The sequence below is a fragment of the Thunnus albacares genome, chromosome 11, assembly GCF_914725855.1.
Source record: "Thunnus albacares chromosome 11, fThuAlb1.1, whole genome shotgun sequence".
NCBI classification, from domain to species: domain Eukaryota; kingdom Metazoa; phylum Chordata; class Actinopteri; order Scombriformes; family Scombridae; genus Thunnus; species Thunnus albacares.
Window position 1 is genome coordinate 7,555,731 of NC_058116.1, and position 22,200 is coordinate 7,577,930.

The 22,200-nt window shown below is 41.1% G+C and overlaps 1 protein-coding gene across 3 annotated transcripts in view; it reads right to left on the reverse strand.

Annotated features, from left to right (window-relative positions):
• Positions 1-19,379, reverse strand: part of ankrd44 (ankyrin repeat domain 44) — a 33,993-nt gene extending 14,614 nt beyond the window's left edge. For all 3 annotated transcript variants that reach the window (XM_044366780.1, XM_044366779.1, XM_044366781.1), the window contains exons 1-11: positions 18,062-19,379; positions 10,320-10,403; positions 8,417-8,495; positions 8,139-8,209; positions 7,051-7,251; positions 6,408-6,495; positions 5,359-5,501; positions 5,048-5,260; positions 3,906-3,984; positions 3,700-3,814; positions 3,505-3,587 (exon numbers count right to left, since the gene is read on the reverse strand). In XM_044366780.1, coding sequence (XP_044222715.1) covers positions 3,505-3,587; positions 3,700-3,814; positions 3,906-3,984; positions 5,048-5,260; positions 5,359-5,501; positions 6,408-6,495; positions 7,051-7,251; positions 8,139-8,209; positions 8,417-8,495; positions 10,320-10,403; positions 18,062-18,088 — 1,183 coding nt within the window. In that variant the 5' untranslated portion in view covers positions 18,089-19,379. The remainder of the gene's footprint in view (positions 1-3,504; positions 3,588-3,699; positions 3,815-3,905; positions 3,985-5,047; positions 5,261-5,358; positions 5,502-6,407; positions 6,496-7,050; positions 7,252-8,138; positions 8,210-8,416; positions 8,496-10,319; positions 10,404-18,061) is intronic.
• Positions 19,380-22,200: the final 2,821 nt, after the last annotated feature.

Below are 22,200 nucleotides of genomic sequence, written 5' to 3' on the forward strand. Positions count from 1 at the left end.
TGTCTGACCTGTCTCATCTAAATGTAGTGGTTTTATCTACAGCCTTGGCTGAAAGAGAAAGTAAAGTTGCTAGCGACTCCGTTGAGGAGGAGTACGTTGAAAAAAGAAGGCTAAATTTGATGTGGAAAGTGGTTTGGTTATAAAAGATCTACATCGCCATTTATAACAAACCACAGCAATATACATAGTAAGCAGTGTGAGAAGACGCTAACAGCAAAACACACAACAAACTTGCTCAAGCAGAAGCACCCCGCTGAAAACAATACCCACAAATCATGTGAGGAGAGCACAACAGCTGACATGAGGACTAAACAATCCAACAGTGTAGTGTGTTAAAAACACCATGCAATATCATGACTGGCGGTCGCTAGAATTAGGACTAAGGTCAGACTGACTAGATGATGCAGCTGACGAGGGAGCAGCCATCAGGAGACATACAGAGAGCAACTACTTGCTAAGTGTTTCAATGCGAGTGCTGAATCAGGAGAAGAACCAGGAATCAGTCAGCAGATCCTCCATATTATGCAGACAGACTATACAAATCCTCCATTTGAATCCTCAACTTTTAGATTACACCTTGACAGCGCGTGTTATAACATGTCATGCCTCTATTTTTTTTAAAGATCGAAGCACTTTGAATGTAGCACTGAACATGATCTTAGTTGTTTGGGTGCGATGAAACTGCAGTTTCTGATACAGAGGCTGAATATTGTTTTCGTATGTCTCTTTAGACAAAAGCATCAACCAAATGAATGTAACTTAACACATAATCAGACAAGAGTAAATTACAAAGAACAACACTATGAATGTGTTGCCGTCTTGTCCCGTGGCTTTAAAATTGTTGTTCCAATCTTCTCGGTTCTTCAGATATGGTAGAAAAGGGACTTTTAGCTCCTGATTTAGCTCTGAGTGCAACCAATACAAATGCCCTGGCCAACTGCTCTCACAGCGGTCCTGTCCAGACGCAACACTACAGCTGTAAAGAGCTCAAGCACATGTAAATGACTTCTTTGTTGTTCAGTACAGCAACTCAGCCGAGCCACATGAGGAGCCCAGTTTCGTCCTGCTCCATGCTTTGCCGCAGGGTCTTGTTAAATTGTCGGAGGCATGTGGAGCCAGAAAGGATTGTTGTCTTTCCCTTATTCCTACTTCACATTTGTACATCTTTCCTCTTGTGTATTGGAAAACCCTCTCTCAGTCAGAACCAAACAAAATATATGGAATGAGTGGAAAGGCAAATCATTTCACTGCCAAAAGCAACAAGGAAATCTTTCAGATGTAAACAAGACATTAACTAGCAATGTCAATTCTCTAAGAGGAGAATTTAACAGAATACACACTTGTCCAGAGCATAGACTGTATGGTCCGGAGGGAGGGAGAGTGGTCCTATCAGTGAGTAATTAGACTCAGTGAGTCCTTGTCTGTTTCTGGAACATTGTGACTTGAATTTGGCCAGAGCTGAATATGTGTGCTTGTGGAGGAATTCACCACTGGGAGAAAGAAAAACAACCGGGCTCAAAACTCCCTGAAAACTGCACTCACAGATGATGTTCAGGCAGAACAGATCCTGGATTTGCACATTTCCAGGACAATAAACACATAGTATTGTCATAAATATCAGTCACATTACAGTTTTTAAGTTGTCTTACTGGTCCAGATGAGAAAAGTTGATTAAAGAGGGAGGACAGAAGGAGGACTGTGGATTTTGGCCTCCATCACTTACATTGTAAGTGTATTATGAAGGGATCCTCTAATGGTTAGTATGAACAGGCGGAATAATTATGGCAAGAAAAACATATTTCAATGTTAATTTGGGCTCCTGACTATTGTTTTAAGACAGACTTGTAAAATTGTAAATCTGTCCTTTCAGGATTATAACTTTAAGACATTTTCCCCTGTTTTTTGCTTGTTAGGCTCCATACAGGCTGCCATAACCCAACGTTCACTAAGCCCTGCCCTTCATGGTTATTGTTGCTACATGTTCTATCACAGCACATTTTATATACAGTTTACAACGAAATGAAAAAAAAGTGGCAGATACCACTCAAAATTCTTCTTTGAAACTTTTCCTTTGTTTGAAACTTTATTTGAAACAATCCTCAACTTCAGACAGAGCCAGGCGGAAGCATGCTTCTCATTTCCTGCCAGCGACCACTGATGGTGCCGGCTGAACATACCTCTTCTTCCTGGCACATTTGATCAGCTGAAGCTAGCTAGCTAAATAAGCTAATGTTCCAGGAGTTGGTTTAAAACGCCGTCTCCAGCTGACTTTTTAATGTTTCAAGCTTCCTCTTTTAAAAAAAGAAGTTTATAAAAGGGGTCATACGTGATATCATGCTGAGGGACTGAGGCTAAGTGAATGTCCCAGCCAAACAGTCAGCATCCTCACCAGCTGATGAACCTTGTAGAGGACATAGGGCTAAATAAAGAACAGCATTGTTCTTGTATTACAGTGTAAAGCTTAGCCCTAGTATTATAAATATGATTAAGTATTAAGTAAAATATAAAATAACAGTATGTTTTCATATTTGACGTTACATAAGAAAATGTTTTTAGGATGAGCACTGACCAACATGTGGTGAACGTAATGCTGTCTTCAATAACGTTGCTGAAGTGTAAACTTCACCTAATACAATAGAGCATGACAGAGCCGCTAACATTAGCTTACATTCTGATAGCTTTAAATGACCAGCTCCCATACAGTGAGGAAACTACACATGTTACTCTTAAACTTTTACATAATTAGTAGCCCAACAAACTAATGTAGTTGGTTAATGATATACTAAGTCTTGGCTTTGGGACGTTTTGTTACAACTGTAGGTTGTAACTTTATGCTAGTTAGACAGACAATAGCAGCTAAAGCACACAAACAAACTATTTAAAGGACCAGTTTGTAGGATTTAGTGGCATCTAGCAGTGAGTTTGCAGATTACAACCGACTGAATACCCCTCCCCTCCACTTCAAGCGTGTGGCCGCAAAACTTGCAAAAAATGTGAAAGGCTCTCTCTAGAGCCAGTGTTTGGTTTGTCCATTCTGGGCTACTGTAGAGACATGGCAGTGCAACATGGCGGGCTCCGTGGAAGAGGACCTGCTCTCTATGTAGATAGAAAGGGCTCATTCTAAGGTAACAAAAACACAATCATTCTTATTTTCAGGTGATTATACACTAATTAAAACATGAATGTTATATTCTATTTCTGCCAAATCTGTTCCGCTGGATGCCACTAAATTCCACACACTGCACCTTTAAAAGTGGAAAAATTACTTTTATCTACTCTGCATGTTTTTCTCTACTTTGATTTACAAATGACAATGCGTGATTAATGTATATTATCGTACTCAGTCAAAGCTTAGGCAAGGGACAGTGTTCTTTTTAGTAAAGATGCAAATTCAGAGGAAGAATTTGAAGAACTTTGTCAAACTAATAATGTGCTGGTCACAGTAACATTGATTAGGAAACTAAATCTGCTTTCCACCGCTTTACTGTTAACTTTGTGTACTACCTGAGGACAACAGCTTCCGGCAGCAGTCAGAGTGAGCATTCAAGGCAGCCAGGTGGAGGGGGAACATGCCATGGACTCCTCGCCTTTGGAGATGGCAGAAAGGTGCAGAAAGGAAACAATAGTCTCTTTTAGTAGGCAGTCACCTTGTCATCGTAGTAATTTCAGACAAATTTCTTATCAGGTGAAAAAATAAACCTTGTGCAGTCAGCTCCACTGGTGATGAGAGTGTTGATGAGGAGTTCATGACCGTAGCGGGCAGCAATGTGGAGAGGAGTGTTGCCATCCTTGTCCACACTGTCGATTTCCCCACCTGAAATAAAATGTCGATTCATGAGGAAAATGTGCCACTAGAGCAACTTTAAAGAGACCCCAGGACAAAAATAAGCATAAAGAGGTCTCACCATTCTGGATGAGGGTCTGGGAGCGAGTGAAGCGTCCATGAACTGCCGTCATGTGAAGAGGACTCTTCCCGTCACGACTCTGAAGGACGTGGAGGAGAAATACAGAAACAGATTCCAGATTTTAAGCAAAACAGCCTTTTTGTTGAGAAACATGCGCAATGACAATACCACTTGTTGGAGACAGGTGTTAATCATCTCAATTATGGACTTATCTTTTTTACACAATGTAAAAGTTCATTTGACACAAGATTGACAGTCTATAGTCAGAAAATTGTTGGAAAATCAAGCCTGTTTTTAGCTTTGTTTTGGTCTTCAATTACTTCTAAGGGAAATATGTCACCCTTTAGCGGCTAAATGCTCCACTATGTTCATCAGCTTTTAGATAACTTTGTCTGTCAAGTGTTTGGTGTTGTGCAGGTAGTGTGCAGTGGGTTTAGTGGAGCTTCTTCCCTGAAAACAGCTGCCTGCTGCTGGAAATGAGGTTGAAGAGAGTAGTGAGAGGAAACCAAACAGTAAAGTTGCCAAAAAAAAAGGAGCTGAAGGCAACAAAAGACATCTTTCACAGTACAAATCATCCTTTGACCCACTGTTCATATGACAATATTGATTAGTGCAGCTTTAAAGGCGACACCCGCACATGCGTTTTCTGTTATTCTAGTTAATTAGACCTCTGCTCAGGTTGAAGTTGGGTGTAGCTATGCTGAAATTACATGAGATCACTAAACTATGAACCAGTAAAAATGATAAAGGGGTAACCTCAGGTTGCACAGGTGCAACAAAGCTAATAGGCAGCTCAGGGAAATAGCTCAGTCTGTTCACACCCACACAGTCCTCACAAGAGATCTCATTCAGCAAAACAAGTGAATACATATGGGTGTTTTATACAGTATTAAGGCAACTATAAGTTCAAGGTACTGCTGAATATGACAGAAATGTGGTGCTTGGATTTGAAAGCATCTTCGTATAATAAATTTCACTCTGGACCAATGTGTTGGAAATAAAGACCATAAAATGGGATGCCAGGACAGACATCACCATTCCAAGAGCCCTGCTGTTAGCAGCAGAGGTAGAAATGCAATATGTATCCTCTGTAATCAGATGTAGGAGCGGCGTTATGCGAGGCAGACTTTCAGCTGGCGTACCTGTACGTTGACGTCAGCCCCGTTGTTGACCAGAAACTCCAGACAGAGCGCTCCATGAGTGGAGGCAGCAGCGAAGTGCAGCGGGGTGAAGCCCTTATTGTTGGGCTGGCTGACATTGGCACCGTAGTCTATCAGCTCGCTGACGACAGCATCCTGACCGTTAAAACAGGCCACGTGGAGCGCTGTGTTCCCAAACGCGTTGGACTCATCTATCTGTTGCCACACAGAGAAAACAAGAATTGTTAATATGTCCAGCTAGAGAAGGAGTGAATTAATACATGGGGATTTAATCTTTGTGTGTGTGTCCTGACCTCCACAGACAGGTTGAGCAGGTGTTTGACCACAGCTATCTGCCCGCTGGAGGCCGCCGTGTGTAAGGGAGTGTATCCTCGTTTGTCCTTACAGCTGATCTCCGCCCCCTGGCTCACCAAGAGACACACCACATCCAGATGACCTGCAGGGGGCGCACCACAGCACACAAAACACAGGAGATGAGATTCAACTGTCAGTTTGAGGTGTTCAGTGGACTAAAAGCAACACTGAAGCATTCCTTCATCATTTTTCTGCTTTATGTATGAAGAAATCAAAGCTTGTGCACAGACAGTAATTATGAACCACGCTGGACATTTTGCAAAGAAATAATGAAAAGTAAAGTTCACTAATATATCAGCAGGCTTATATTTTTGGTCAATATTTTCATATATTTTGATTAATGTATCAATTTGTTTTTATTAAATTCATTGCTTCCTCTATAAAACATGAGAAAACTGTGAAAAGTGTCAATCAGAGTTTTACAGAGCCAAAGTGACCCTTATTTTAATTTCAAATATTTTTGTTGTATTTGTGTGGTAATGTAAAGTTATTATGTTTAATTTTTTTTTTCCAGTGATGTTTGTTAGTCAAAATTTACTGTTGGCTAAAATGTATTGTTCAAACATAAAACTTCCTGCCTCTGTTTTTGTTGAGAGCTTGTGTAAATGTAAAAACTCCAGCTTTGTCACACCAGTTTCAAGCTACAATGAATGTACTTAATACATGTTTTGTTCTGTCATTGTCACTTTAAAATCACCTGTTGTGTTATGTTCCATTTTGTTTCACTAATAAAAGAAAAAGAGCTCATTGTTTGTATATGTTTTGCTCCAATATTCATAACGGTGTTTAAAAAAATTGTAGAGAAAAAAAAACTAAAAAAAAAACCACACACACTGCTGGAGTTCTGATGAATTGGTCTTTTAGCAAGTAGATGACTCATAACGAGCAACTTATTCATTTTTTCCAAGTACATCTGCAACGTTCTACCTCCAGGAAATAAAGACATGATGTGTGATATGTCTTTTAACAAACTGTCTTTGTCTCTTACCCATGAAAGCTGCCCAGTGCAGCGCCCGGCCGTCCTTCTTATCAAAAGCGTTGATGTTGGCTCCTTTCGCGAGGAGAAGGTTTACCATCTGTCACAGAGAGAACGTGGAGAGGAGAAATTGTTGGGCAATATAAGAGATGAGTGCAGCAGGCCACACAGTATGAGTGAGCATAAGTGTCTGTGTCAGTGTGAGTGTTTGGTGATGGTCTTTATATAACAGCATTGTGAATACATCTCATCGCTTGGCTCAGTTGTTGCATAAACACTCTGGAGGGGCTGTCGAACAGAAACAGAGAAGCCGTCCATTCAGCGTGGCTTCAGAAAATCTGCCGCCTCTCATTGTTAATTTTAGATCCGGCATATTTGTGAATTGTGAGTGTGTTAGAATGAACAGCCCACTTGATAACCCAGTGATACAGCTGCACTCGCCCACTTGTTTCCTTTAACCAAACTATCCTCAAAAATAGCACAAAGGATGGTTACATCATAGCCTGCTTGTTGGTGAGCTACACCGGCATACCAGCGAAGTGGCTACAGTGCTGCAAGCAAGGATGCAAATTATTTCATTTTACTGACAAAACACTTCTGGCTGTGAAAAAGCAGCACTCATGACAGAGCATCAGCAGGTAGTCTCTTGCAGTACCTCGGTGTGGCCGTTTAGGGCGGCGTGGTGCAGGGCGGTGCGTCCGCCGCGGTCCGACACGTTGACGCTACTCAGCAGCGGGATGATGACCTCGGCGCATCGCAGCGCGTTATTGGCGGCGGCGACGTGCAGCGGCGTCTGCCAGTTCTTGTCTCGGGCGTTCACGTCAGCCGAGTGGCGAATCAAAACTCGCACAGCCTCCTGGGGAAAAAGTCAAAGAGTGTGTGAGTGTGAGTTTAGGTATGAAGAGATATAACTTACTTATGCAGCACTGCCAGTTACAGCCTTTTGATGCCATCTAGACTTGAATTAAACATCAATTTAAAATGAAATAAGTGACAAAGCAGCAAAACCATCATCATACTTTAATATGGCTGATCATGTTTCTAATATTTTCACTCTTCCATGTATTTAAACCTTTCGATATACAGTCTGATACAACAGCACCTCAAACAACACACCAAACCAAGTCAATACACAATAACTAAAGTAGTAGTTGCAAGTCTGACTGAACATTTTAAATGAGATGACCTGTAATAACCCTATTGTAGATATTTTACAGCATTTTACTGTCTTAAAATTAGATTTGCTTTAAGCTCTTTTACAACTCTCACAGAATCTAAAGATACTCTGGTAAGTATTCAACATTAGTGCTAAATTTCCCTCCAGGTGGTCGATAAAGTTTTATCTCATATTATCTACTTTTCACCCACTCGCAAATACACATCTTCATATACTCCTACACTGCAACAGCAAACTCATGAAAGACCCTGACTGCATAGAAACCCAGCCTCCTGCTATTTCAGCCACGTAGATTTACCTGTTTGGGAGTGATGCGGGTGATTAATTGCACTGACCCAGATACAGCACGGTCTGAGAATAGTACACAAGAATGCAGGGAGAGGTCTAAAAAATGATGAGTGTCTGTTTTCAGGTAAATACCACGAGCTTAGTTCCTTGACACCCACGACACAGTGAGGATCTCTTTCTGCGCTGCTAGGGTTGTTGTTATAAGAAGAAGGAAGGGTTGGACTCAGCGTTTGTGTGTGTATGTGTGTGTGTGTGTGTGTGTGTGTGTGTGCGCTCACCTCGCTCCGGGATGCCACAGCACGATGGAGAGGGGTGAGCCACATGTTATCTTTGGCATTGACCCGGGCCCCTGCAGAGGAAAAGGAGCAAACAGAGTGGAAAGAGGAGAGATAAATATGGCACTGATGCCCTATTTAAATTCTAAAAGTTTCAATTCTAAAAGGTATAATAGGTATCAAATATTTCAGGTCTTGGAAACTAGAAGAGCTAAAAAAAAACATCTGATAGATGTGGAGAGAGACGTGATGAAGAGGTGGAGGACAGGAATATATTTTACCGGAGAGGATGAGGAGCTCGGTGATCTCGGCATCGCCCAGGAAGGCCGCTGCATGTAGCGGCGTGCGCTTTTCTGTATCCTGCGGGGAGAAGTCAGCCAGTTAGTACTTGCTGGTAATACTGGCAACAGTAAAGTAAGGTCAGCTCGATGGGCAGCTGTTCTTAAGTACTGTGGTTTAAGAGTGAGGCTGTGTGTCATTAAAACATGTTCATAAAAAGCTACAAACAGCCCGCCGGGATCTAAATTAAAAACAATATAAAATTAACAAACGTCTGATTTAAATCATACAGTCTTTGCCCCCCACTGCTGGCTTTGATGTTGCAGATTAGTAATCCATGAGTACGAGCTGAGAACAGACAGAGAGGAGGCTGTGGTATCACTTCAATGACGACGAGCGGAGGATCAGTGACAGGGCCGTCAGTGTCAACACATTCATTGTTCTTCTCAGTGAGCTCACACACACACACACACACACTCAAACGCACACAGAGCATCCCGACGACCACCCCACACATATCCACATGCGATCAGACCGAGTGCAGCCTCTCCAACAACAACACATCTGGACGAGCGGACAATGACAGTGACGTGAGAGTCCTCAAACGAGCAGGCCCCTCCCACATCCTGTCCTGTCCCGCGCTGGTAGAGACATGTGTTACGCATCTATACCAATATGAGCAGATGTAAATAAACACATGCTCTGAACTTTGACTCTTGACTGCCATCACCCTTGGGTGCTGGCGGTACAGGAAGTGAGGGCTGAAGAGAGAGGAGGGGAGAGGATTGTTGCTACTGAGCCAAGTTTTGATGTTCCTAAAAGATGCAGTGGAAGAATGTTTGCTCTGTATCTGCATCACAGAGTTTTAGAGAATACCAAAATCCTGTGCATGAATATTAAGGTGCTGTTAAAGGATGAATTGTAAAAAATTTCAAGTGAATCAGATTCCAATTGCCAATTGTCAGAGTTGGTGTAAACATGTTCCCCAAGAAAAAATTGGAGACATTTTTCATGACTTCCCAATCCCGTATTTAGCATTTTATTACATGAGAAAACATGTGTAATAAGATACAGATCTTATAATTATGAAATACTAAGTCATAATTATGTCACAGTCACATGGTCATTTGTCCTATTGAGTGGTTGCCGAATGTCAAGAAGGTGGGTCTTATCTAATATGAACCTGTCAAAGGGCAGAAACCCAAAAAAAAAGGGAGAACAAAGAGAAAGAGGAAGGAAACTAATGTAAAAAAGCTGGTGAGCTACAAATAGCAAGGAACTATTTTGGTTTTTCTATGTATTTTCCACCCAGCTCGAGTGAGACGACACTGCAGGAGATCGCAGTTCAGGTAGTGCCCGCATCCTTTCTCTGACGTTGGCGACTAAGGCACTCGATGTATGTTGTGGCCTGTTATTAGCTGGTAAAGCCACAAGGCTTAGTGTTGCTTACTTCCCCTAAAGGTAACAACAAATACATTTCTCTGGTACTACCTGTGCTGTGACAAGTACAAGATACGAATATGATACAACAAATTAAGAACTTTTGGGGTTTTATCTCTAAAGTTAATTAAACAGAAATAGGATGATAGATTTGTATCAAACCAAAAAATTGGGAAAAAAAGTGCTTATTAAATGGCAACATAGTTGTGCTATCCATACCAAAAACAAATCATTTTCTCCTGTAGGCCCATCATGTAACTTCACTGAAATCTGTTCACAAGATTTTGAGACATTTTGCACGTTAACAAACAAAATAAACTGACAAAAAAAGAGCCTAAAAAGGTTAAAGTAAAACATTAAAGTGAGCAGACTGGGTCAGGTGTGTTCACCCAATAATAAATCACTTAACTTATTAACTACAGACAATTCTCTGTCTGGATGTAGACTGTGTGTGTGTGTCCTCACCAGAGCATTGATGTCTTCAGACTTGTAAATGAGCATACGGATCTCTTCAGGGTCTCCACTGAAGATCGCCTGGATGAGAGGAGGCTGGGCAGAGGAGACGAGAAAAAGACAGAAACACAGTCAGTGTGAAAAGACATTCAGCACATGACCAGAAGCCACATGTAAGACATGAAAGCACATATGATCGATTTAAACAGCCAGTGAAACGAAATGATATGTTAGGGGGGAATATTTCCTGGATATTACACAAGAGGAGACTGAGCATGATCCTTCCCACGGTATGGAATACTGGCTGTGTGTGTGTGTGTGTGTGTGTGTGTGTGTGTGTGTGTGTGTGTGTGTGTGTGTGTGTAGGAGCAGCTGCTTGACTTTAAGCCGCTGTGTTTACAAAAGCGAGAGCAGTGAGGGCTACTATGAGACTGTAACCTACTATATACACTGTATACAAAAATGTTCTTTATTACCAAAAGGACTTTTCAAAACTCTGCTCCGTTCTTATATACAGGACTAACCCAAATATCTGCCTCCATGCAGAGAAAATGATCTTAAAGATCTTAAAATCAAATGCCTGTGCAGAGAAAAACCTTTAATGAAGGACACCGTGTAGAGGTCATGTCTCTGAAGCCCTTATTTCCTTTCCTGGATCAGAGATATGAGGTAAATACAGGGCCTAGACGGGTCAGTCAGCACTGCAGCAGTATAGTGTAGGAACAGAAGCAGGCGCGGGTAAAAAAGAAGCTTGCACTGCAACCTTGTTTAGTCAACATGAGCGATGCCAGATCGCAGCAACATGTCAGTGACGTAAAGGATCACACGAGTGTTTATGCAAGTTGTATCTCCTTAACTACTCATCATGTGCACTTTACATTACAGCTGACTGGGGGACAAAATCCACAGTACTTGTTTTGGGCACAAATGCATTCAAATGTTTATCTGAAGCTTATATGAGGCTTCAGCCATCTGAGTTAGTCGAATCAAGCAGATATCTTACAAAGTTTATGTCTTTTTAGTGCAAAATTCCCTCTTTGTGTTTCCCTGGATGCTTCCATGTTGAGCGGCAGTGGAAGGATGGTGACAAAGAGGGAAATTTGTGCTAAAAAGGCTTTGAAGATGTCCATGTGATTTCTCTAATTTGGACAACTTAAGCCTCAAATAAGCTTCAGATAAACTTTTGAATGCATTTCTGCACAAATCGAGGACTGTGGATTTTGTCTAATGTGCTTTCACTTGCAATGAAAGCACATTAAGAAGGGATCTTCTAATCGGCCGGTATGAACAAGAGGAATGATTACAGCAAGCTTAACATGTTCAATATTAATATGGGCACCTGACAATTGTTTTAAAGCAGACATGAAAAGTTGTGACCCCAGCCTTTAATTTTCCTGCTCTCTAGGCAGCCATTCCATTCATTTCTGACTGATATGAAATTAATTCAGCAAACTTGTCAAACATGCTACAAACAGGTTATAGTGTACATCAAGTCATCAAAGATATAGTTGCCTCAAAGATCAATTTAGGAATCACAATCCGATGTATTTATAGATGATAAAGATAATCATTGGGTCATTGCATAATCATTAGAGTGTAGTGGTTGCATAATGCAGAAAGAGTCTGTCATATTTTCTCCATATTTTTTAAGGAAACCATGAATGACTGTTTTAATGGTGATTTATACTGTATATGATTGTTGCATCAATGTGTGGAAACACATTGATTTTTCAGGTTTTTAATTTGCTGGATTAGCCAACAACAGACATCCTGTCTGGTTATTTTTTATCCATAAACCATTTTCAATTAATTTTTCAGAAAATTGATTATATCCAGAGTATATCCATATTATAACCTAAAATTATATACCATGAGGGAAATTTTATTCCCATAGCCCATACCTATTGTGAGGTGATGCAGTGATATTCTGAATGATAATGTAACTTTGTCAACAATAAATTCAGACTTAATGTTCAACTGTGATGAATTAAACAACTCAAGCACCTTTCAAGAGTCCGATCATTAATTTTCATACCATACAGAAATGAATGGCTGCCTGAAAGTAAAGGTGGACAATATAGTTGAAATCATTATCAAGATATCAGTAAAGATATTTTCACAGATCAATACATATTATGAAATGCAAATGGAAAATCACATAAAAAGTAATCAAAGTGATGATCATAGCCATGCACAGTGATCCACTGTTTTACCTCAAACTTAACTCTTGATATGTGTAAAATAAAGCCTTCAATGACTCATTTTGTTTCAGAGTCACTCTGATAACTTCTGCTGATAGTCGATTGGCCAAATACTGAATTATCTCCAAGTCAGCAACATGATTTGCAAGATGGTTAGCTGTAATGTAAAGCGCACATGGAACGGTTTGTAGTAATGAGCTAAAACACGCAGAATTAACTTTAATGCTGCTGCAAAACCACCTGATACAATCTAACCTGCTACACTGATTGTTTAAGCATAAAAACAGTCAAAGTCAAAGTCGAAACCTCTGCTGAATACAGAAATGAAGGCTTCAGGTTACATGTACTACTGATGAATCACACCAACAGAGGTAAGCTTCACTTCACTTCCTGTGTGTTCCTGTCGCCTCCTGCCTCACTTCCTGTTGCACAGTCTCTCCTTCTCAGAAACAAGAGAGAGGAACCACAGAGGAGCGTTTCACTTCTGCTTTAAACACAGCACACACACACAAATGATACCACTTCCTCATCTGATGCTAGTGTAATGCCACATCGTCATATCATCATACTCCTCTCAGGTGACCATTCGGGTCTTTTTGTTTTTATACAAATACCAAATTATACCTTTTTAATAACTTACTTCCATGTATTTACAGTGTTAAACTGTTGTTCTATAAAAACGTTTTTCTTCATATGACAAAATAGGATGAATTATTGTGTAATCTTGTCTTGACACAACCAGCTGAAGAGCTTTTCTTATAATAAAGATTTTAATCTAAAATAAACAAAATGTGTTTGCCAACTATGGAGCTAGAGCCAGGAGGAGATTAGCTTAGCTTAGCATAAAGACTGGAAGCAGAGGGGAACAGCTAGCATGGCTGTGTCCAACATTCAAACACCTACCAGCTTCTCTAAAGCTCACATTAATACACTGTGTCTCATTGTGTTTAATCAATACACAAACACGATTGTAAAAATGGTAATTTGTGGTTTTAGGAGGACAGTTTTTCAACTGGTGAACTGTTTATGAAGAAATAGTTGGTAGCCCCCTCAACATCCACAAATTGTAATTTTGACATTTCTGTTTCTGTACAGGGTTACACAAATGAGATATAGCTTGTTAATTAGTAAGTCATGATTATCATTTATAATTTGACCTTAATTAAGAGCTAGGCTAGCAGTTTTCCCCTTGCTTCCAGTCTTTATGCTAAGCTAAGCTAACCGCCTTCTGGCTCTAGCACCACACTTCACGTAGAAACATGAGGGTGATATCAATCTTCTCATCTCACTCTCATAAAAAAATAAAAAGCAAATAACTATGTATATATATATATATATATATATATATATATATATATATATATATATATATATATATATATATATATATATATATATATATATATATATATATATATATATATATATATATATATATATATATATTCAAGAATTCTGAACTATTCCTTTTAGTAAAAGACAGTCTAAAATTAGCCAAATTCAGTTCTACACTTAGCCTTAAATAAAATCTAAGACTAAGAACATGACCCCTACTTCAAACTCAACTGGCTAAACATTTTCAACGAGTGTGAGTAGTTCACACACATCACACATTTTCTGCTGTGAAACTTCCACCTATTGTTGCATCAAGTAATAATTTCAATGCACCCAACAAAGCAGAAAGCACATTGCCAAATAGGAATTATGTGGGCGACAAAAAATGAAAGGAGAGAGAGGATGGTGCTCATATTGGTTAAGGAAGCGATTGTCCCGTCTTCCTCACCATTTCCTTCTGGTGATCAACCAGCCAGAACATTTTCATTCAAATTGAAAGCTCGCCTCAGCCATTAAGTAGTGATTCAGGTTTAATCAGTGTTTACTTGAGCAGAGTGATAAGAAGGAAGGAGGAAGGACACAGGGTATAGAGTACTGAACGAGATGCCAGCTGGAGAAAGGGAAGGGGGGTGTGTGGGGGGGGGGCTGTGCCTTTAAACAAGCAGCCACCACTTGGCAGCATATGGGCTCTTTAGCTATGCCTTTCTTTGTAAGTGCTCCTCATACACTCACACACACACACACATTCTTGCAAGCCGTCACGTTCAAACACACACTCCCAGCTGGCATCAGTCCATTGTCACAACACTGTGTCTGTGATCACCACAGGGACTAAGGGAGCCTGGTGCTGGCACAAGAGAGGCAAGGAGATTTAGGGAATGAGTGAGGAGAGTGTGTGTGTGTGTGTGTGTGTGTGTGTGTGTAGCGCTCTTAGGAGGCATGAATGGGAAGATTCCCTCAAACTCATACCAGCACCTACAGACTGAGCAATGCTGGATGTCTGAGGCGGATATTGTTATTTGAGAGCAATAAAAATCTGATAACACCGTGTCCGCAAACATTTGTTATGGTGTTAACTTCTGGCGATGATCCCTCAGATTTCATTTTTGAAAGACATAATAAAAAATGTGCCTGGAGCAGGACATTTCAAAGTCTAACAATAAACTTAATTATCAGTGATATCCTGGTCTGGTATTACATGATTACTCATAATATTGTATTATAATACTACCTATAACTAACTATCCAGCAATACAAGAACAATGCTGCATTGATCATAGGCTGATGAGGATGCTAAAGGTTCAGCTTGGACCTGTTAGCATTAGCCTTTAGCACCAGTCAAAGTGGCTTACCACTAAGATTCAGCATATGACACTAAAGAGCAGCACACCACCAGTATGCCGGTGAAAAGTGGCATCTGCCAGTGAAATGGGGGTGATGATACATTTATAAGCCACACGCAGCATCAGCATATCCAGTGGAAGATGAGTAACATACAGTTTGTAAGTGCCAAAAGCCAGTAGAATGGCAGCAGCATACCACAAATCCACAGAATGCCACTTGAACAAGAGTGCTATACCATCAGCCACTTTTTGAAAGGGTAATTATCAACCAATAATATTGATCTTGCTGATATGTTATTCAGGCTTTGCCAGCACTCCTGCAGGCTATGTAACAGTATCTCACACAAACATATTTCCATACAGTAACACTAACAAACCTGACCTTCACCTTATCGTCCTACCGATCTCAACGATGCAGGCCCCATTAGTAGCCAATAATAGTAAAAAATGACTGCTGTCGACATGCAGGGTCAGCCTAGTGTAAACAATCCCATCCAGTCACCGCTGGTCTCTGAGGAACTTATTGAGGACCACGTTGATCTGGCAGAACATACAGTTTCCTCTTCTATCTTCCTGCCTCTCATTCTTATCCTACACAAACTTCCTCCATCAGATTAACTCTGTTTTCATTCCATAGACAGGCTGTAAACACACACACACACACACACACACACACACACACACACACATACAAGAGCTAACCTGCAATACATAAATACCATGTCCTGAGTACGCCGCACACACACATACAGTACATCCTGTTTGGTGTCTCCCTCCATAAAAGAAAGCCATGTCTTCATTTCCTCTGATGCCTGAGGTGACAGGCCTAACTGGCTCATCTCCTTCTCCTCGGGGTCAACGAGACGCTTCTGAAGTCCTCGTTCTGCTCAAAGCGAAACCCACCATTCTGCATGTCATTCCCTCTCAAAGTGCCTTAAAAGCTACAAGAGGAGCGTATGTCAGCCGTGCGTCAAGAGTGTTTCACCAGTCTAAAACAGACACGGGAAGCAATAGAGGAAATCTATATTAAAAACAAGGATAAACGGAATGAAACACAGGAAAACTGATAAGCGTGCATGCGCACATCCACTAGAGAAGCACACTCAGGTGCGTACACACAGCACTGCAGTGGCGGAAAGTCAAATGTCAACAACTTCCTGTGCTTCCTTTATGTTCTGTGCGGTGGAAGGACATTTTTCTGTACAAAAAAAGTCCCTTAAGGGCATGCATGTACATATTATTACCATACAGATTGACATGAAAATGCCAGTTTGGGCTTATTTACAATGAGATCTGGGGAAACTTAAGACATGAGAGCTTCATTTGCTCCTTCAACACACCTATTTCCTTCATGCTTAGCTGTGAGGTTTGACGCTGATTGATTGAAAACCATTTTGACTCTTCTGTCTTTTCACCAGGGTGACCTTGACCACTAAACCGCATTAGTACCTGCAAAAGCTTCCTCATATCACTTGTAACGGACAAACAAACTGGGCGTCATTTACTATTATAGGTTGAGAAAGATCTCTACTTGATTTTCATGTGACCCACTCTTGATCAGCACATGATTAAGGCAGCAAAACAAGAGAAAATCTATGTATAAGCCACTGAGCTGTCTGCTGAGCTGAGGCATCCAGTTATCAGGCATCATCAGTATGTTTGAAAATAACAGGAAGTCCCGCAGTACCGGGTTACATAAAAAGTTCTTCCCTTCCTTGAAGTAACGATACATCTGATATGAGCGGACTGAAGAAGCTGCATCAGATCAGGGATTTCTAACGCGACAAAGGACCGTTCAGGGTACGGAGTGGAGCACCATCTACAGTATAGTCTCTGCAGATGGCAACATACTGTCCTTCTGGTGACACTTGTGTCACCAGGATAATTGTGCAACAGGTGGAAACTTAAGCATGAATCTGTGGGTTTACAGAAGTGAGACTAGAGAGAATAGTGGTTCCTAAACGGAGGTTCAGGGACATGTAGAGTGACTTTCGCCCTGATCATTTCACTGTAAATCACTGATCAGACTATTAAAGGTTAATCATCATCCCACCTACAAATAATGGCATTATACACCAGAACAGAAACCTCTCAAATATTTGGGCTTGAAAGTTCATTCTTGACCTTGATAAAACCAGATCCATTTAGTAGCTGTTCTGGAGCTTTCACACACTATCTTCCCCAGCAGATGGAGTTGCCCATGGAATTGTAGAAGGTCAAATTTCCATTTTTCACAGCACTTTAAGGACTTTTTGTTCACATTGGCTTAAAAGTTAAGAGTGAGAGCGGAAAAGCTCTGCTAAAGAGGATCATGCAAATACAACCAAAAGCTCCAGAACAGCTACTAAATGGACCTTGTGAGGAGACTGTTTAGAAAACCTCTCACATACTGTAGGTCTCCTTGGAATCAAATCTTATCAGAAATGGATTTTTTGGTTTGCGGTTGAAGGTTTTTCACATGAAACAGTATCAGGCTGCAGCAGTATGGGCACAGTCTGCATGTGTCTGTGTGTGTGTGAGAGGAAAACACTGATACATTTTCATGATTGAGGACATTTGTGTTCTGGGGCCTGGCGATGCTTGCGGAAGGAAACAGAGGAGGAAGTATCTACTAAGTGGGCTGTCCTCATTTTAACGGAACACCGAAAATTTTACTCATTAATGACGAAAGCTAAAATCAGGACATGTATGTGTCCAGCTTCGTGCAGCTTTATGTGCTCTGTCCTCAGCCTGCAGGGTTATGGTGTTTGTCCAACACAAAGACACGTCGCAATATTAAAAAAATACATTTCAACCAAACAGCCGATAAATGGGGTGAAGTGCCGTGCAGCCTGTTTAGAGTCCAGGCTAGGCTAGCAGCAGCTAGCAAGTCTACCTGGTCGGCCAGTTTGAGAACAGCCATCTCTGGGTCGGCTCCGGCTGCTCATCCACTCCCACCGGGGCGATGCTGCGACCAAACCCCGCTCCCCCTCTCCGCTCTCCGGGCTCCCCGCGGGACTTCAGGCGGCCGGGTGAAGCGGCGCGGCTTCTCGCAGCTTTCTAGCAGACGCACAGGCGGATGCTGCTGATGATGAAGGCCGGGGCGAGCACCAGGGCCATCAGCCCCGCTCCACTGACGCTATCTGCGGCGACGCTGCTGAGCCGAGGCGGCCGCTCGGGTACGCAGGGAGGCGGGGAAGCAGGAACGGCTGGAGCCCACCGGTGTAAACAATCCACATTTACGGCTGCTGCTTCTGCTGCTGCTACTGCTACTGCTGCTGCTTGCACGGAGATCGCAGGCGTCTCTCCGAGCCATACACCACCTACAGAGCCTCCCTCCTCTCCGGTCTGCAGAGCCACAAGCCTCCCGGAGAGGCAGTCAGTCTGAACTCAGCTGAACACAGATCGCACAGGAAGTTGGTGCCTGTCTATCCTCCTCTCAGATGCAGAAGTGGAAGAGAAAGCTTCCTCAGCATCAACAACAACCAGCCCCCCCTCTCGCTGCTGCCATCCACTGGATACAGAGGGACTGAAACATTTCAAACTGCATCATCCAAAAGTAATAAAACATAGTGCATGAAAAAATGAAGAGGCACACAGATGTAGTGTAGTTTAAACGCACATCAAGCTCAGCAACACTGATCCTCTGCTGTTGTGGCTTATATAAGGATGAGATCTGTTTTAAAGGCTCATATCACTGTTTTTACAAGTTTCACTTCCTCAAAGACTCCGAATCCGTTATTTCTAGACGTTCATTTTCAAATCAATGGCCACACTAGACTTTTTGACAACATCACATGGTCTTCACCAGCAGATGGAGTTTGCTCAGTTGTTGAGCTGCAACAATTATTCGATTAATCGGTTAGTTGATAAGACAGAGGATTAATTGGCAACTACTTTGATAATCAAATATCAAATCAAATTTTAGCTTCTCAAATGTGGTGAGTTCATGCTTTTCTTTGTCATTCATGATAGTAAACTGGATATCTTTGGAGTTTGGACTGTCGCTCAGACGAAATAAGACATTTAAAGACATCTTTGACTTTGGGGAATTATAACAGACAATTTCACTATTTTCCGACATTTAACAGACAAAACAATTAATCGAGAAAATAGCTGGCAGATTTATCAAATGAAGATCATCGTTAGTTGCAGCCCAAACTGAAGACATTCAAACTTTCCATTATTCTGAACATCCATGAAGGCTTAAGAGTACAGTTTGACAGTTCAGTCTTGAACTTGGAAACAGCAGCTGACAAATCTCAACTCAAGGTCCACTTACTTGGTTGTTCTATAACTTTCAGCTGTTGCACAAAAACAACACATTAGACGACAGTATCAGAAGACATAAATAGATTTACTTTGTCACTTTGTATCATGTATATTAAAAGCCCTTGAGTGTGATAGCTGCTTCCAGTCATATGTTCGGGTTCGTAGTGGACATCCCCTTTGTTCACATTTAGAACACGAACTGTGCCTTTAATGGTAAATCACATATTTCACAGTACTGCTGCTGACCAGTTTTAAACACATTTTCCAAGTGAGTTTTTATTTGTGTCCGTACAATATGAAAATGAAAGAGAAAACCTTTGAAGAAGAAATTCCCTTGAGTTGTGTTATGCATCACACTCAATTGTAATTGTTGTTAAAGTTGCAGACTGATTTGAAGTGAACTCACTATGATGGATTACACATCTCAAGCAACAAATGGTCTTCTTGTTTTTTATGACCAAGTTTTTATGACATTATTTCTGTTTGGGGGGATTTGGAACCATTTCATGTGCCACAATGTGTACTAGACAGCAAAAAAGAAACAAAAAAAAGGATACAAATATACTATGTACTGTATGCATATAAGTGTTGGCATAAACATACATTTATATGTACACATTTACATCCACTAACAGTTTGATAAAGTATTGTTTCTTTCCTGAATAAATAAATCTACATGATAAAAACATATTGAAGTAAATCTCTGGGATCCTTTCCACCTACCCAATGATTTAAAGCAGAAAGTAATGGAAGCCAATGGCTGCTGGGAAAGTAGGAGAGATCCATTATAAAATATAAAACATGAAAAATCACTTAGAGCTTTTTAAGGTCTGTTCTTTTCTGTCTTATGATCATCCATTGGAAATGACAGTTTACCACCCTCTACTATCTATCTTACTACATCATGTCACTTCATGTACGCCGTCCACTGTGGAAACATTTCTAATCACAGTCATCTCTCCGGGGCTGGTCATAAACAAGAGAGGTGTTGGCTCAACAAGCTCACACACACATACACACAGTAGCAGCAGCAGCAGCAGCAGCAGCAGCAGGGACGCCACCATGTATTTTTTCACTGTTTTCATGAAGATGCATTCCAGAGGTTATAAAGGAAGGAAACTGAAGGTTGCATCTGGAAGATAACAACATCAAAACTTTCCAGTTCAGCATGCTTTTTATTCTGCGGATTACATGATAAATACACATATTCAACAAATTAGCCTCAAAGCAAATCACGCAGCAGCCCTGCGGGAACATGTGACCCGGGTCAGATCAGTTTTTATTGCTCAACCAAATGTGAGTACAAGCCAGCCATAAAATTCTCCTCTTAAGTCTCAATACATTCCTCTAGTAGGAGACCTTTATGGATTTCAAAGGTTATCCCTCTTGCAGAAGGCCTCACACACACACACACACACACACACAAACACACACACACAAGACAGACTTATTGCCTTCCTCTTCAGATTAGCAGAGCCAGAGTCTGATGCCGTCTGCTGGGGGAATCTGGGTCAAAGCGCATGAGTGTGGCTGTGCAGCAGTGGTGAGCTGCAGTGAATAGAAGGGAAGAGTGGGGGAGGTTTTTTTTTTTTTTTTTTTTTTTTTCCATTGTGTGGGTACGAGCGTTCATGCATGTACGGGAGTTCTCATCTTTATGCTTTTTTTTTAGTGCACGTGAGTCCCCAGTTCATTCATCAGCTATATGACCCGATAACCCCCGACAGCAAAGAACAGAGAGACAGAAGGGTGATGGAGGGTTGACACCATATGACATAAAGATGGAGTCAGATGGAGTCAGAGGGGGTTGTAGCACTTCTCAGCTCATCACTACACTCATGTGATTATTGTTCATTTCAAAGTTTTATGAGCAACAACGAGTTTTTAATTGGCTGAGAGCCATGAATTTGAAAAGCAGATTGCATCAGCAGTTGTAGTTTGCACTGACTGCAGCACAGCAACCTCAGCTCACCCATATGATGTGAGGGATTCCTAAACAAGGCCACCCAAGACAGCCATGCATGCAGCCAACCCCCATGCTCCTCCCGCTCTATCTGGTTGTTGTGTCTCAGCAGGACGATGAAAGGGTAAAGTAGGATTGTTGTTATACCAGAGCATTAACAAAAACAACTGACCCCGACAGTTTACCTGCAATCTTGAAGCTGAGTCCTTTTCTTATGTCAAAAACATTGCATGTAGAACAGGAACGTACAGAGGAACTTGAACACCACAAAGGAAGTCTGAATGCTGGTCAGGAAACCATCGTCAGTTTTGTTGCTGCAACTAATCATTATTTTCTGTATCCATTAAATCTGCTGGTTTTATTGATGATGATGTAAGAATGAAGTTTAAACCAGAAAATATTCACATTTTACAAGCTGGAAACCAGGACATTTTATGCATCTTTTTTATGTTTAGTGTCATAACTTCATAATGAGAACTTGTACTTGTAATAGAGGATTTTTATATTGTGGTATTGCTATTTGTACTTAAGTAAAGGATCTAAATACTTTTGGTGCCACTGTTTACAACACTGCCAATGTTTTTGAAAGCATGCTGCTGTTTCACTTCTTCAAATGCATTTTTACCTTCCAGGGAGTTTCCAACCGTTTCTATACAGTATGAATTATAGCTTGACCTGCTTCTTGTTATCTATTATTAATTTGGAAATTCACAGAGGAAGAAAAAACAATACAATGATTATCAAACTAGCTGCAGATTGACTTTCTGTTGGTGGACTAATCATCACAGCTCTGATGGTGACAT